General features: G+C 34.5%; 1 protein-coding gene across 1 annotated transcript; it reads right to left on the minus strand.

The window, feature by feature from the left end:
• Positions 1-439: 439 nt before the first annotated feature.
• On the minus strand, positions 440-8,290 carry LOC133300390 (uncharacterized). The gene is made up of 8 exons (XM_061499921.1): positions 8,113-8,290; positions 7,555-7,724; positions 5,478-7,490; positions 3,775-4,476; positions 2,808-3,644; positions 2,019-2,651; positions 768-1,916; positions 440-560 (listed from the first exon to the last, which is right to left on the minus strand). Exons 1-8 carry the CDS (start codon positions 8,288-8,290, stop codon positions 534-536), a joined length of 5,709 nt encoding a protein of 1,902 aa, XP_061355905.1. The 3' UTR covers positions 440-533.
• Positions 8,291-13,223: the final 4,933 nt, after the last annotated feature.

Raw genomic sequence — 13,223 nt, forward strand, 5'->3', positions numbered from 1 at the left:
GTGTTTTTTTATGATTTCTAAGCAAGCCTAAGTTTATGCATGCCAAATCAAATTGAATCCATGTTCAGGTCCATGTTTTCATGAGATGGAAAAAATATATGTAGAAAAAAAAAAAAAAAACTCACCAATATTCCATGTTTTCTGCATTGTTGCTGCTTGAAAAACAAGACAACTAGTTTTCAACGTTAGCATAAGTGAAAGCAATGACAATAAGCTTCTCTCAGCATACAACAATTTCCTGAAGCAAAGTATTAACAAAAGAGAGGTAATTAGATAAGATAAAAAATAATTTAGGTAGAACATATATTCATATAGCTTTCCGTAGTCTTCATGGCAAAGATTGAAAGATATGTTTGAAAATAGAGGCAATACAATTTTTCTGGTGTGTTTATCTGCCAATTAATTCACTGCACAACACTGAATTGATGCAACTTGAGCAGGCTGAGACCAAGTTAGTTAATTAACATATATTGCATGTATATGAGAATAGCTAATTATATATGTACTTACATACAAATCATGGGAACCTGTGATTATATTAACTCAGGCAGCCCTCCTCCCTAATGAAGAAATCATTAAAAATAGAGTATCAAAGACTGTTGTTATAAAAATTAATAAAATTGCAGAATCATAAAAGTAGCATACAAATATTGTTATCCAAAGCCATAGTGTCGATCACAAGAGACATTTGGATAATGTTAGTTTAAGACATGAAATTCACGCAGAAGTTGAAATTGTAATCAATTGATTAGGATGTAAGTCCTTACCTGTTGTAGAAACACCCTTTTTACTGAGCCATTAAGATCATCATGGAAGACCAATTCGTCACTTGAGTCAGACGAAACTTGAATTCCTCTAAAGTATTCAGAATGTGTCAATTCCTCTGGAGAGAAAATTTTCATCTTGGGACACTGCCATATGTTGATTTGTAGCAGAGAGGGTAATTGCAAAGTGCTATTGCCTGAATAAAAACATTCAAGGCTTGGTAAATCATGTAGAACTATCCTCTCCAGCCACTCAAATTTGATCTCTTCTTGGGATGGTGGATGTGTTGGCCTCTCTTGCTGTTCTTTTTCGTTGGGGTCCTTTGGAAGTTTTCCTTTTCTAATCCTTTCTGCATCAAGGCGTGCCTGTTCCTTCTCTTCCTCTTCTTTCTTTTTCTTCTCCTCTTCCTCTAGTCTTTGCTTTTCTCCTCCTTCTTGTTGGATTTCTGGGTGGTTTTCTTCTGAAGCACCTGCTTGATTTTCTTCGGGTGCTTCTTCTTCTTGTTGCTCCGGTGCTTCCTGTTCTTGTTGCTGTTGCTGTTGTTGATGAGATGGTTGATCCGGAGTTGGTTGTTCCTGTTCAAACTGTTGGGGTTCATGGTCTTCTTCCTCCTCTTCGTCTCCCTCTGACACTTTTCCCACTATTTCTATCAGTGATTCACATTCCTTGACTGTGATCTCCTCAAGGTACCTGAACTCTTTTGCTGCTGAGTATGGGAACAAATACTTCAATGCAGAACATCCCACAACATTCAGTTTTTTTATAGAGGAGAAAGATACTGCAGAATCTACTAATGTTATCAAACCAGGACATTTGAAAACATTTAATTGGTGAAGCTGCTCACAGAGTTTGTTCAACCATGATGAGTCATCTAACTCGATGGACTTAATCTCATCTATTGTGTCCAGTGACAATATTTTCAAATGTTCTAGCATCCAGTCTTCACCAATTTCAGGGTTTTGAGTGCGGAATATCTTGGGGCCACTGCAATTGCTTATAATCATTGTTTCTAAATTTGGTGCCTTCTTAAGTACTTCAAAGGGAAAAATAGACTTCTCATTTCCATAGCCATCAGAGATCAACACATTTCCTAACCTTAACACCAAAGTGTGTTCCCAATCCAACTTCTGTTTCTCCAAGTTGGAAATAGCCTAGTAAAGGCAAAACAAATGGAAAAAGAAAGTGTTGTGAATTAGAAGAAGAAAAGAAAAGCATGAAGATAAAGTTAAGAGTGGAGATTCTATGTTACTTACATGCAGATTCTGGGAACTTTGAAATAGCTCCAACTTACGACAACCTGTCAAAGATAAATTATTTAAAGCCGGGCATTCCAGAGTGTATGTTTCAGGGTAAAAGTGAGTGAGCTCTGGCAAATCAAGAAGATCCAGCGAGGTTAATTGAGGGAACACAAACTTGTTTTCTGATACTTCTTCTTCATCTTCAACAATTTCTTGCAAATCACGACAAGATTGTGTTTCAAGTTTCTTGGAAAACAGAGTTTTCAGATTGCCACACTGACTAACAAAGACTTGTTGCAGATTTGGAAATCTGAGGATTCCTTGACCATAGTTTTGCCAAACATGTGTCAGCTCTGAGAGCTCTTGTAAATTCAATATCTTCAATTGGGTTGCTGTTGGCATATTCTCAGAGTTATTCATATCAAAGATTGCCTTCACTTTGTGACATTTCCGCACTTCCAATTCTCTTAAGCTTTTTACGTAAGGAAGATGAGATGGAATTGCATATGACTGAATTTCACAGTTGATCAGCTTCAAAGTTTTCAAACTGTAAAACCAATTGTTTTGCAGACCAACTCCATCATGCCAGGCTTGTTGTAGCTCAAGATGTTCTGAAAGATTAATCTCGTCCATCCCTTCCAAAAACCTCTGTGAATATTGTAAATAAGTTTATCATCACATATATCATTTACCTATCATTCCATTTATTTTTTTACCATCAATCTTAGCAAAGGCTTATTTAATTTATTTCATTTAAATAGGTGATTAAAGAGAATAGAAAAAGAAAAATTCATACGTACGTACCATTTCTTTGACCATTGATTGAATGGTATCTTTTAAATTACAATGCCAGTACCATTTCTTCTCTTGTTCATGTACAACATATATTTTTTGTAAACTTGGCGTGCAATTGGCTTCTTCAGAGAAATTTTCCATTTTGGGGCATGCACTCACTACTACCTTCTCCAATGCCGGAAACTCAAAGATGCAGCTATTGGAGCTGGAAAAACTTTCAAGGCTCTTGAGTGACACAAGTTCTAGAGCTTTCAATTGTCTGAAAACAATGTCAACTTGGCCTGCATTTTCTTCTTCATTTCCTTGCTCTAATACAATTTCCTTCAGGGATTTACATTTCATTACCTTCAAGGTGGTGAGTTGAATCAAGCTTTTTGCAGTCGATGGTTCCATTAAATACTTTAATCCATTACAATCAACCACCTCCAGAATTGTCAAGTGAGTGAGAGATACCGAGGAAGGCCCCATAGTGACCAAAGAAGGACAACTTTCTAAAATCAAGGACTCTATCCTTTGAAGAACTATATCCCGCTCAAAGCCTATCTCCACAAGCCTGGGTAAGTCAGTTAAGTTCAATGTTTCTAGCTTTAAAACAACCCCGAAGTTGTTTTGAATTTCAGGAGGCCTTTTGATTGGCACTATCTCCTTAAAGTAGCAATCACTCAATACTAGGTCTTTGAGATTAGGATTGCAGTGAAGAAAAGAATACAGAACCTCAGTATTCATTAATTTACACAGGAAAAGCTCTTCTAAGTTTTTCTTTTGATAGTTCCCTTTCTCCATATAGCTGCTTGACGACTTTGCATGTTGCGACTCAATTTCTATGAACTTCAACTGATTGATCACCTATAAGAAATACACAACGAAAAATATATTAAATATATGAAAATGCATTGAGATTTTTTCCCCTTCTATTATGATTTTTACTCTATTTTTCTATAATTTGGAAAGGATTCTTAAGAGTTGAAAGGCTTACCCGTACTTCTTCTTCTTCTTTAGGAAAGAGGACTCCCTTGCTTTGTGCATCTGTAGTTTCTTTTCTGAATGGTTCTAGCTTGTCACAAAGTCGAACACACAGTTCGTTCAGTACAGGACAACTTAAGTCATGATCTTCTGGATAGAAACTCTTGAGATTTGGTAGTTTCCACAAGTCGATGGTGGTTAGTTTAGGAAACTTAAGTTGAGCATACTCTTTGTTTACCTCGGCAACAATTTCTCTCAATTCAAAGCATTTCCATACCGCAAGGTATTCAAGATTGTCAAGTCTCTTGGCTTTAGAAACTGGAAATATATAGTCTAAGCTGTGACATTCACGAACAAATATCTTTCGCAACTCTTCAGAGATATCTATCAATCTTTGGCCTTCTTTCCATCCCCATATATGCTTCAATTTCGGGAGCGTTTCTAAATGAACATCTTGCAAGTTGGTTACATCTCGAGCACCTCCATTAAATATCTCCTTCATTAACCTGCAATTAGTAACCCTCAAGTTGCATAGACTCCGGAATATATTTCTCTTCACATTAAATGGAAAAACTTCTTCTAATTTATCACACTGCTCAAGGATTAGAGTATCGAGTTTTCCAAAGGAATCTTTAGGGAGTTCATCATTCCATATCTCAGTCAAACTTCTCATGCCACTCAATTTGAAATTCTTCAAACTTGGAAAGATGTTACCCTGCTTTGGTTCATAATTGCTATAAGTTAATCCAATTAACAATGATGTCAAATGTAAAATAAGTCAAATCAATAAAGAGAAAGAACAAGGTAATTTGATTGTAAAGGTTTTAAATTATGATATTGTTGTATTACTATTATAGCTAATGTGAAAAAAATATGGACAAATGTGATCTTTACAAATAATAACACAAATAAAATCAGTCCTAGTAATTCTCGAAATCACAATATAGGGGCTGCAAATTGCATTTGAAATTTTAATTATAGGAGAGATTGATGGTACGCTATGTTAAAGGACTAAGATTTGAAATTTTAATCTATATTTAATATGCTGATGTAGTATTTGAACAGGAAATATAGGTTGCTTCATATTTTTGCATATCTTATGTTTAATTTTGAATAAGTTTTCAACATCATAGGACTCAAAATAGAGATTTCAAATTCTCTAACATGCAAGATATGGAGATAATAATTCCACATTAAAATTAACGCATAAAAAGAGATATAAAAATAGAATCTAATCCCACCACCCTACGTACCTCCATTTTAGCATGGGAAGCTTGACCTTGGTGAAAGATGTGTCTCATCTTCTCACACTCACTGACGAAAAGGCTTTGAAGATTTACCAGAATCTTTGCCATTGCAAATGATACCAAATATTCTAAATCCCAACAACCATTCACATCCAAGTGTATCAAATTTTTAAAATAGGAAATTGTTGAAGGATGTTCACTTCATATTATTTTCATTGGGATCGAGGACAACTTTATTCTCTTTAATTTGGGGAACACAACCTGCAAAGTCACATGAAAAATAAGTGTCTCCAAAAATCAAAAGAATTAATTATGACTTTCTCAAGTTAGTTCTTGACAAAGAAGAGAATTTATTTTTCTAAGTTTACCAACTTATAAACTCCTTCCTTTTTAGTTTTAACAAATAAAATACGAAACATGGTTTGAAATCCAAAAGATAAATAAATCTATATGACAATTTTAAACTCACCTCTTTGTTGAATAATTCTTTGGTCTTTCCTTCTATTGATGAAAATCCAATACATTTTGGTAGAGATTGTAGCGTCAAAGAACGTAATTCAGGAAACACAAAATGCTCCAAGCGGAGTTCTTCTACCACAAGGACAATCTCCTTCAAAGAGTCACATTCAGAAACTTCAATAGTTTCAAGTACGGTTAGAAGTCTAGCCACAGAAAGTAAGAATACATTCTTCAATTTATTGCAGAGATTGATCTTGATGACTTTCAATTTACCAAATGAGGATTCTGAAAGTTTACATGAGCATACTTCACCCATCTTCTTGAGATTATATAGAAATAATGACTCCAATTCACGAAAAGCCATCTCATAATGTTGCCTGTCTTTTGGGTTGGTGAGAGATTGAATGTCAAAATTACTTACAATAGACAAATGTTTCAGAAATGGAGATACTTTCAAATTCAATCTATAAATAATATCTTGGACACCACTGATATCCTCCAACAACAAATTCTCAACTCCGACACACAACATTTGGATACCCATTTGAGAATGAATGTCGAAGCCTTCTTTTAGCTGTATTGCCAAAAATCTTGATCTTTCATACTTCTCTGGCATCTTGAAATCTGTCTCTAAATATTCATTCAAATCTCCAATGACAATCTTGTAACTATTTAACTTGTCAAGGAACAAGTTGTTCGACAAATGGGCAACATTTGGGATTTGAATGTCTAAAGCTGTCAACTGATTTAGATGCCTCAACTCAGAAAGACTAGCATTCTTACTTTGATTTGTCTGTCCTTCAATGTTCCATTGAATCAAGGTGTTTCTCGTATACAACTCTTCCAAACTAATCAAATTGTTTATCACATTGGATGGAAAATATTGAAGTTTGGAGCAATTACTTATGTCAAAAATTTGTAGTTTTGTTAACTTCATCAATTCAACAGGCAATTTTTTAATATCAGATCCTGAAAGACTAAGAATTCTTAACCTTTCCAATTTGCCTATGATGGATAAGTCCTCACCTAGTATGCATTGCTCTAAGCAAAGCATTCTGAGTTGTGTTAGGCAAGTGATTGATGAAGGTAAGGGTGATAGATGAAAGCCAGTCAATATCAACACTGTAAGTTCTTTCATTCCTTCAAATAAGTTTTCTGGTATTTTCAGATGGGGATCACTATTATTAACATGGAAGACTCTCAATCTCGGGCATTTTATAATACTAGGAAAGCCTTCAATGATATCACAATGTTGTAAGGAAATAGCAACATACCTTTCAAGTTTATCCTCATTAGGCCATTTATCTACCTTTCCCATTGTCATTGTAAATACATGCTTCTCCTCCTCGGATGCTATTGACAAAGCAGCACTGCGAACAATATCATTCATAGTGAAATGATCATTTGAAAAACTGTCAGACAACAAATTAGACTCTTTTAGCTTTTCAACCAACTCAGATACTTTATCTCTAGCTTCCCTTACAGTGCAGATTCCTTCAAGAAAACCCAGACCAATGCAGTATTTCACCAAGTCTTTAATTAATGCATCATGACCCATGTAAGCACACAGTAAGAAAGTATACTTAAGCTCCTTGTTTTCTAAAAGTTCATAACTCAACTTTGTAGAAAACTCACACCCTCCTCCTATGAACTTTTGCCATTCAAGCTTTTGGTTCACACCTTCCCAAACTGAGCGGGTCTGATTTTTTAATGCCATTGCAGTTTTAACTACTGACATGGGCAACCCTTTACACTTGCTGGCAATTTGAGCAACTAATCTTTCAAATTCAGGATCTGTATCCCCTATTGTAGCAATTTTCTTGAACAACATTTCTGCTTCCTCATCTGTTAAGACTTCCAGACTTAATAACGCTTGTTGGGTTTTAGAAATCAGCATAACTTTGCACCCCGTGACACGATTTCCTGTTATTCTCCAAGATTCGAAATTGCTATCGTATTTCCCATCTTTGATGAAGTTTGGACCATCATATTCAAATGGAATCCAAATTTGCCCAATGATCATCTAGGATTACAAGCGTGCTCCCATTCTTGTTCTTTAATCTCATTCGTATTTGATCAGCTCTTGCAATGTCACTTTCATCATCCAGTAGTGTCATCCCCAGCATGTCAGCAATTTGTCCTTGAATTTTCCTCATGTCAGGATTTCTGGTTACGTTTACAGTGATCACTACTACATCGAATAACACCTTAGCTTCCAACATCTCCTTCACAAGTTTTTGGACTATACTGGTCTTGCCTACACCACTCAACCCATGAAGGCCAATTGTTCTAACAGTTTGGTCTTCAAATGCTAACGCAATCCTCTCAATAGTATCTTGTCTTGATGGAAAATGAATAATCAATGGCCCGACCCAATAAGAAAGCGGTTCTTGACTTGTCCTTTGCAGTAGTTTATAAATTTGTTTTGCAATATAAGATGCTTTTCTGCTTCGACGATATCTTATCCCCCATCTAGGAAGGTGACGACTTGTAAACAAGTCAAACACTGCATGTCTATGGCATTCGTCCAAATCGAAACTTTCATATTCATTAATTATTTTACCCGCCTCATATAACCAATCTTTAACTTCATCTTGAGCTATTTTTCCAAACTGGGATAATTCCGTATCAACTTTAGACTCAACTGCATCTCTTAATTTCTTCCTTCAGAATCCTAGCATCAACATTTAGTTGCGGAACTTTAAACTCGAGCGCGTTTAACTCGAACAGTAGGTGGTGTAGCTCCTCCTTTAGGCATCCTTGTACTTCAGGTGACTTCAGCAATTCCAAACCCAAAATAGTTAGAGGCTTCACCCAGTCCATCAATTACATCTTCAGCATGTACCTAAACAACAAGACACCATTACTCATGACAAATACGAAAATAACTACGAATAAATGAATTGAAATAAATAGACGAAAGGAGCTTGCCAGTCCATAGTATATTTGTATCAAAAATATAAAACAATAACAAGAAAACGAATATATATCTATGTACATGCGTGTGCATTAACAATATTCTTACATTATTAAATAACTTCTGGTCGAGATGAATCAATGACAGATTTTTAATATTTTCAGAGTAAATATGATTTTTGGTACACACAAATTTTAGATATCCCCTTTAGTTCCTAACAAATAAAAAGACTATTCGTGGTCCCTAAAAAAATTCAAAATAAACCCATTTAGTTGAGATCGTGGTCCTCACTAAAGCGAGTATCGTGCTGACTAACGAAAAGGGTATTTACTCATATTTTTATACTATTTTTTGATAGTTATTTTACTTATTCGTTCATTCATTGTATTTTGTAGGAAAAAAAATATTATATAACATTTTTATCATTTGTTTCGTGAATTATTTTGAATAAAAGATCATTCAAAGTAAATGGCCAGACGTTGAAATACTACTATTGGGGAGGCCAAGAGAACAAGGAGAAATTTTTTTATCTCCTTGAAATGTCCTTTGGGCTGAAAGCCACCAAAGATGAGGAGATTTTGAAATAGGTTCTTGAGGACTTATGCATTAAAGAGATAACATGGACTAAATTGTCCTAAAAAAATCTATCTTTTCTAAGGTCACCTGGGTGTCCAAGAATGTTGTTACAATATCATCAACAATAGCTAAAGCAGGAGGATAAATTTGGCAGAGGATTGAAACGAGTCTAGAGCGAATGGAGAAGGAACAGAAGGAAACAAGGAAGCTTACGGAGAAATTAAATAAGATGGACAAGTTTGTGATTTGCCAATTTGGTTTCCTCGCTCCAACCAATCAAGGCCTTGATGATGATGCAAAGGGGAAAGAAAAACCAAAAGAAGAAGAAGATGAGTAGAGTGAGTTGACTGAGGGGACCGAAGAAGAGGAGGAATCAAATGGTTTTCTATTTTAAAGGCTATCGAAGATTAATCTTTAGTTCTGTCTCAACTTGGAACTGGAACTAGTAGTAAATTAGTTGTAAATTGGTAAATCGATTAGAATATTTTTTATTTTTATTTTTATGATAATTAGGCCGTATTGTTTTATGTTTTTGTTTTATACCTACCCAAAGAGGAAAGAAAAATAATGAAAAGGATTGGTAAGGAATTCATGTGCTAAGTTAGATTTATTTATGCTTTATTTATATTTTTGTTTTCTGTTTTCTATTTTGATTTTTTTTTTGTTTTAATAAAAACTTAGGCTAATCCATGCATAAAGGTACTCATAAAAAAGGGGAAAATAATTAACTGATCCAGGTCCACTTAATTATTTGGTGGTTCCTCTTACATGAGTGATTCTTTTTTTTTTTTCATTTTTGTCCCTCCTATTTTTTTCTTTTCCCATTTTGCCCCCTGTTTTGAGAGAAGGAGCAGCCAAAATTTTATGGGCCAGGAGCACTACATTTTCTCTCTAAAAAAGGAACTGCTAACTCTCTAAGTCAGGGTTAATTTTTGAGCCTAATTAAGTGGAAATATAGCCTAAACTAACAATAAAATACCTCAAAGCATGATTGATATTATGTGATATAACTTGGTATATTGTTTTAGAGAAAAATATTTCTTGCAGTTAATGCAGATAAGTTATCTACATTTACTCCCAAAACGACGTCGTTTTGAGACTGAAAGATTAAAAAATTATAATTATAAAGACTATAATAACCCTAAAATAAATTAAAATTACAAAAACACCGTGATTTTCGCCCCAAAATGACATCGTATTGGGCTTACTGCAAATAACTTATCTGCAATGACTCCAAGAAAAAGCAAACCCATTGTTTTAAGTGTTTTGAGATGTTTAAGTATTAATTAGATGATTATGACTAATATATTATGGTTTGAACGATTTGTTGAGTTGTTGTTTTGCAAGATTATGCCATAGCAAGGTCGCAATAGAGCTTGAGCGATGTCGTAGCATAAGCGACTTATGTGAAACAGTACGCAACGAGGATTAACAACCTAAAGATAAAGATAAGGCTGGAATTCAAATTCAAATAATGCAAGATCAAAGGATAAATGTTCTTAACCACATTTTGTTTTAGAGGAAAAATAGCTCGTTCAACTCTAGAATTCATAAGCACTTATCAAGAGAACTTCTAGAAGTTATTCAAGTACAAGACAAGGAGAGAAAAGTTGCAAAAAGTAGAGGATAGGGTTGTAGATATGAAATTCAAATTTAAACTCCACAAGTGATAATTCATACTTTGAGTTAAAGTTAAGCAATGCCTACATAGAACACGCAAGCCCACTTTAGAGAGGAGAATATTGACGAGACATGATACATGCAAGGAGCGCATGAAGAGCGCGAGGAAGACAAAGGAAGCCTGCTGGGAAGTCGGAGAAGAATAGCCCAATAGTATAGTATGAAGGAAGCATCATGTTTTGCTGTAGCAGGGCATAAGCATAATTGGCGCACGACTAATGCAAAGGAGCATTGTTTTATAGTTATACTAGTGTTTTCTTTATGAGTTCTTGTTTTTTTATGTCTATCATGAGCTAAACATATTATAGGTTAGATGATAGAGTAACCATGTTGTGACTAAGTTTTGATGCCTAAACTATGTTGTGTCATTGTTCCTTTCAGTTGCTTAATAAGTACACTTTTATTTCATATTATATGCTTGTTGAGAAGCATATGCATGATGCATGGGGGGCTAATGCTAGGAAGTATTCGAACCCTGACTCTTATTAGACAAAGTGGATTGATTAGGATTATAAACTTAGTCAAGTTGGGAATATATGGACGATTCTCACCACTTAACCTAAAAAATTTATTCTTTAATGAATCTTAAGGTTAATTTTGCATAGGGATATGAGAATTAGGCTTAGGGTTATATATATAAGTTGGCGAAAGTCCCTATAAAAAAAAATGTTTGGTTACTGTTTGACACATTGCTATAGTATGGTGACAACCATCATAACAAGATTGCAGTAACAAGGAAATTGATCGTAACTTATCTCTTAATTGAATTCTCTCATCTCTTTTGAACCTTTGCTTTATAATTTTAGTACATTTAGTTAGTCATAGCTAGTTTTAATTATTACTTTTATTTATAAGTCTAAAAATCCAATTATTACTCTCCTCTATCACTTTACTTGGTCAAGCTTTATAACTTTTTTTCGTGAGAACGATACATGGACTTATAATCCTATGTTACTTGTTGACAACATGCACTTGTATTATAATTGTGATTTAATATTTGCACAATAATTCAATACTGATGTTGAGTTAATATGCTAAGTTTTGGATAACATAGTCTGTCATTGCTAGAGTAATGCCTCAGTCTTCACTATTCCATAATAATATGTATTGCTATAGGATTGCTGCATCAATTGCCTAACAGTGAGAGTTAGTGATCTTAAACCAAAATCTAACTAAAGATGGAAGTCTAGCTTGATGCTAAATTGATCAAGGCGAAATCCTACTAGAGAGGTAAAAAACATCAAGCACAAGGGGATGACTCAAAGGCAAGAGAAAGAAAGGAGCATATGGCAGAGAAGGCTAAGGATTCTGAGGCTCCAAAACTTCGAAATCCAACAACACATGATAAAGAAAAAATAAAATAAAAATAGTGATATAGCAAAGCTATATCAAAGGTGCCCCATAAAAGAAAAATAAAAATAAAATGCTAAAGTTAAGAAGAATAAAAGTTTAAATCATTGCAAAGGCACAAGACAAAAAAGTCAACAAAAAGAAAAAGGGAACCAAAGTAAATGAAAAAGAAAAGAAAAATTAAGTTGTTGGATCCAAGTCAAAGAGTTGTGGAATCATGCAAATATGCCTAAGGACTCTGATTTTGAAGCTCCAAGGTGGATCAAGCGAAAGAGAAGTTCCTTCCGCACATAGATTGATCGATCGAGGGGTAAAGAAACCTCGAGAATATGAAGCCAACAAGGAGTGCTAAAGTTTAAGTAAAGAGAATTGTTGAAGACCAACGATCACATGCAACTGTGTGGAAGTAATATTGCAATAGTATAGAGAATTTCAGTAATAGTCATGGCTGTAGCTTTGTTAGTCAACTGATGTAGGCTAATGCGAAAGAAAATTTAGTTTCTTGATAAAAAAAAGTAACATTTTGAGTTTGGAGTTGTTAACTCACCGAAATAGTTAATTTTGGGCTTAAAATTGATGATTTGATGCCTAATATGCTATGTAATTATTTCATAAGCATGATATAGTTGCATGATTCTTATTTTTATGTGTTTTGAATGCTCAATGTGTTGAGATTAGTATTTGAGTCAATTTTGATGCTAGAGCACTTAATTGGCTATGAAGTTTCTGATGTAGGTCAATGTCATAGCATTGCTATAACACTAGAGCGATTAATGAAATGTTACATTTTGATGTTGCACTAGAACAAATACTAGGATAAGCAATCAGATTTCAAATTCAAATAGAAGATAAGATGCAACAACATGAGATAAAAGATAAGAAGGTTGAAGATATGAAGAGATAAATAACTATCTAAACAAATCCTTATCTCGAGCAATCAGGATCATAAATTCATGCTTAGAGATAAATCAAGATCAGAATTGAAGGTTGTTCTAGAAGGAAATAAGTACTTGGTGCCCAAGTCAGCCATCTTTATAAATAAAGAAATAAACGCACGCTCTAATTCATTGAGGAATCAGTCAATCGATCACGGTTGAGAGGAATACAACGGATCAAGGGAAATTTTGAGTCTAATAGAGGGATCATTGGATCCGTTAGACCCAAACACTGTACTAGGAGCTCAAATACGATGGAGAGTGGTCGCACGTAGTTGTTATGGCAACAATGTTGTAG

The sequence above is a fragment of the Gastrolobium bilobum genome, unplaced genomic scaffold (assembly GCF_033153095.1).
Source record: "Gastrolobium bilobum isolate Gb01-03AN ecotype WA unplaced genomic scaffold, APGP_CSIRO_Gbil_v1 utg28843, whole genome shotgun sequence".
Classification (NCBI taxonomy): domain Eukaryota; kingdom Viridiplantae; phylum Streptophyta; class Magnoliopsida; order Fabales; family Fabaceae; genus Gastrolobium; species Gastrolobium bilobum.

What these genes read in the sequence shown, in the direction of transcription:
- LOC133300390 (XM_061499921.1), bottom strand. Translation starts at nt 8,290, where the DNA reads ATGGACTGGGTGAAGCCTCTAACTATTTTGGGTTTGGAATTGCTGAAG. An exon ending in AAGAATTATTCAACAAAGAG is followed by an intron (nt 4,477 to 5,477) that starts GTGAGTTTAAAA and finishes GAACCAAAGCAG; the next exon opens with GGTAACATCTTTCCAAGTTT. An exon ending in AAAGTTCCCAGAATCTGCAT is followed by an intron (nt 1,917 to 2,018) that starts GTAAGTAACATA and finishes TGCCTTTACTAG; the next exon opens with GCTATTTCCAACTTGGAGAA.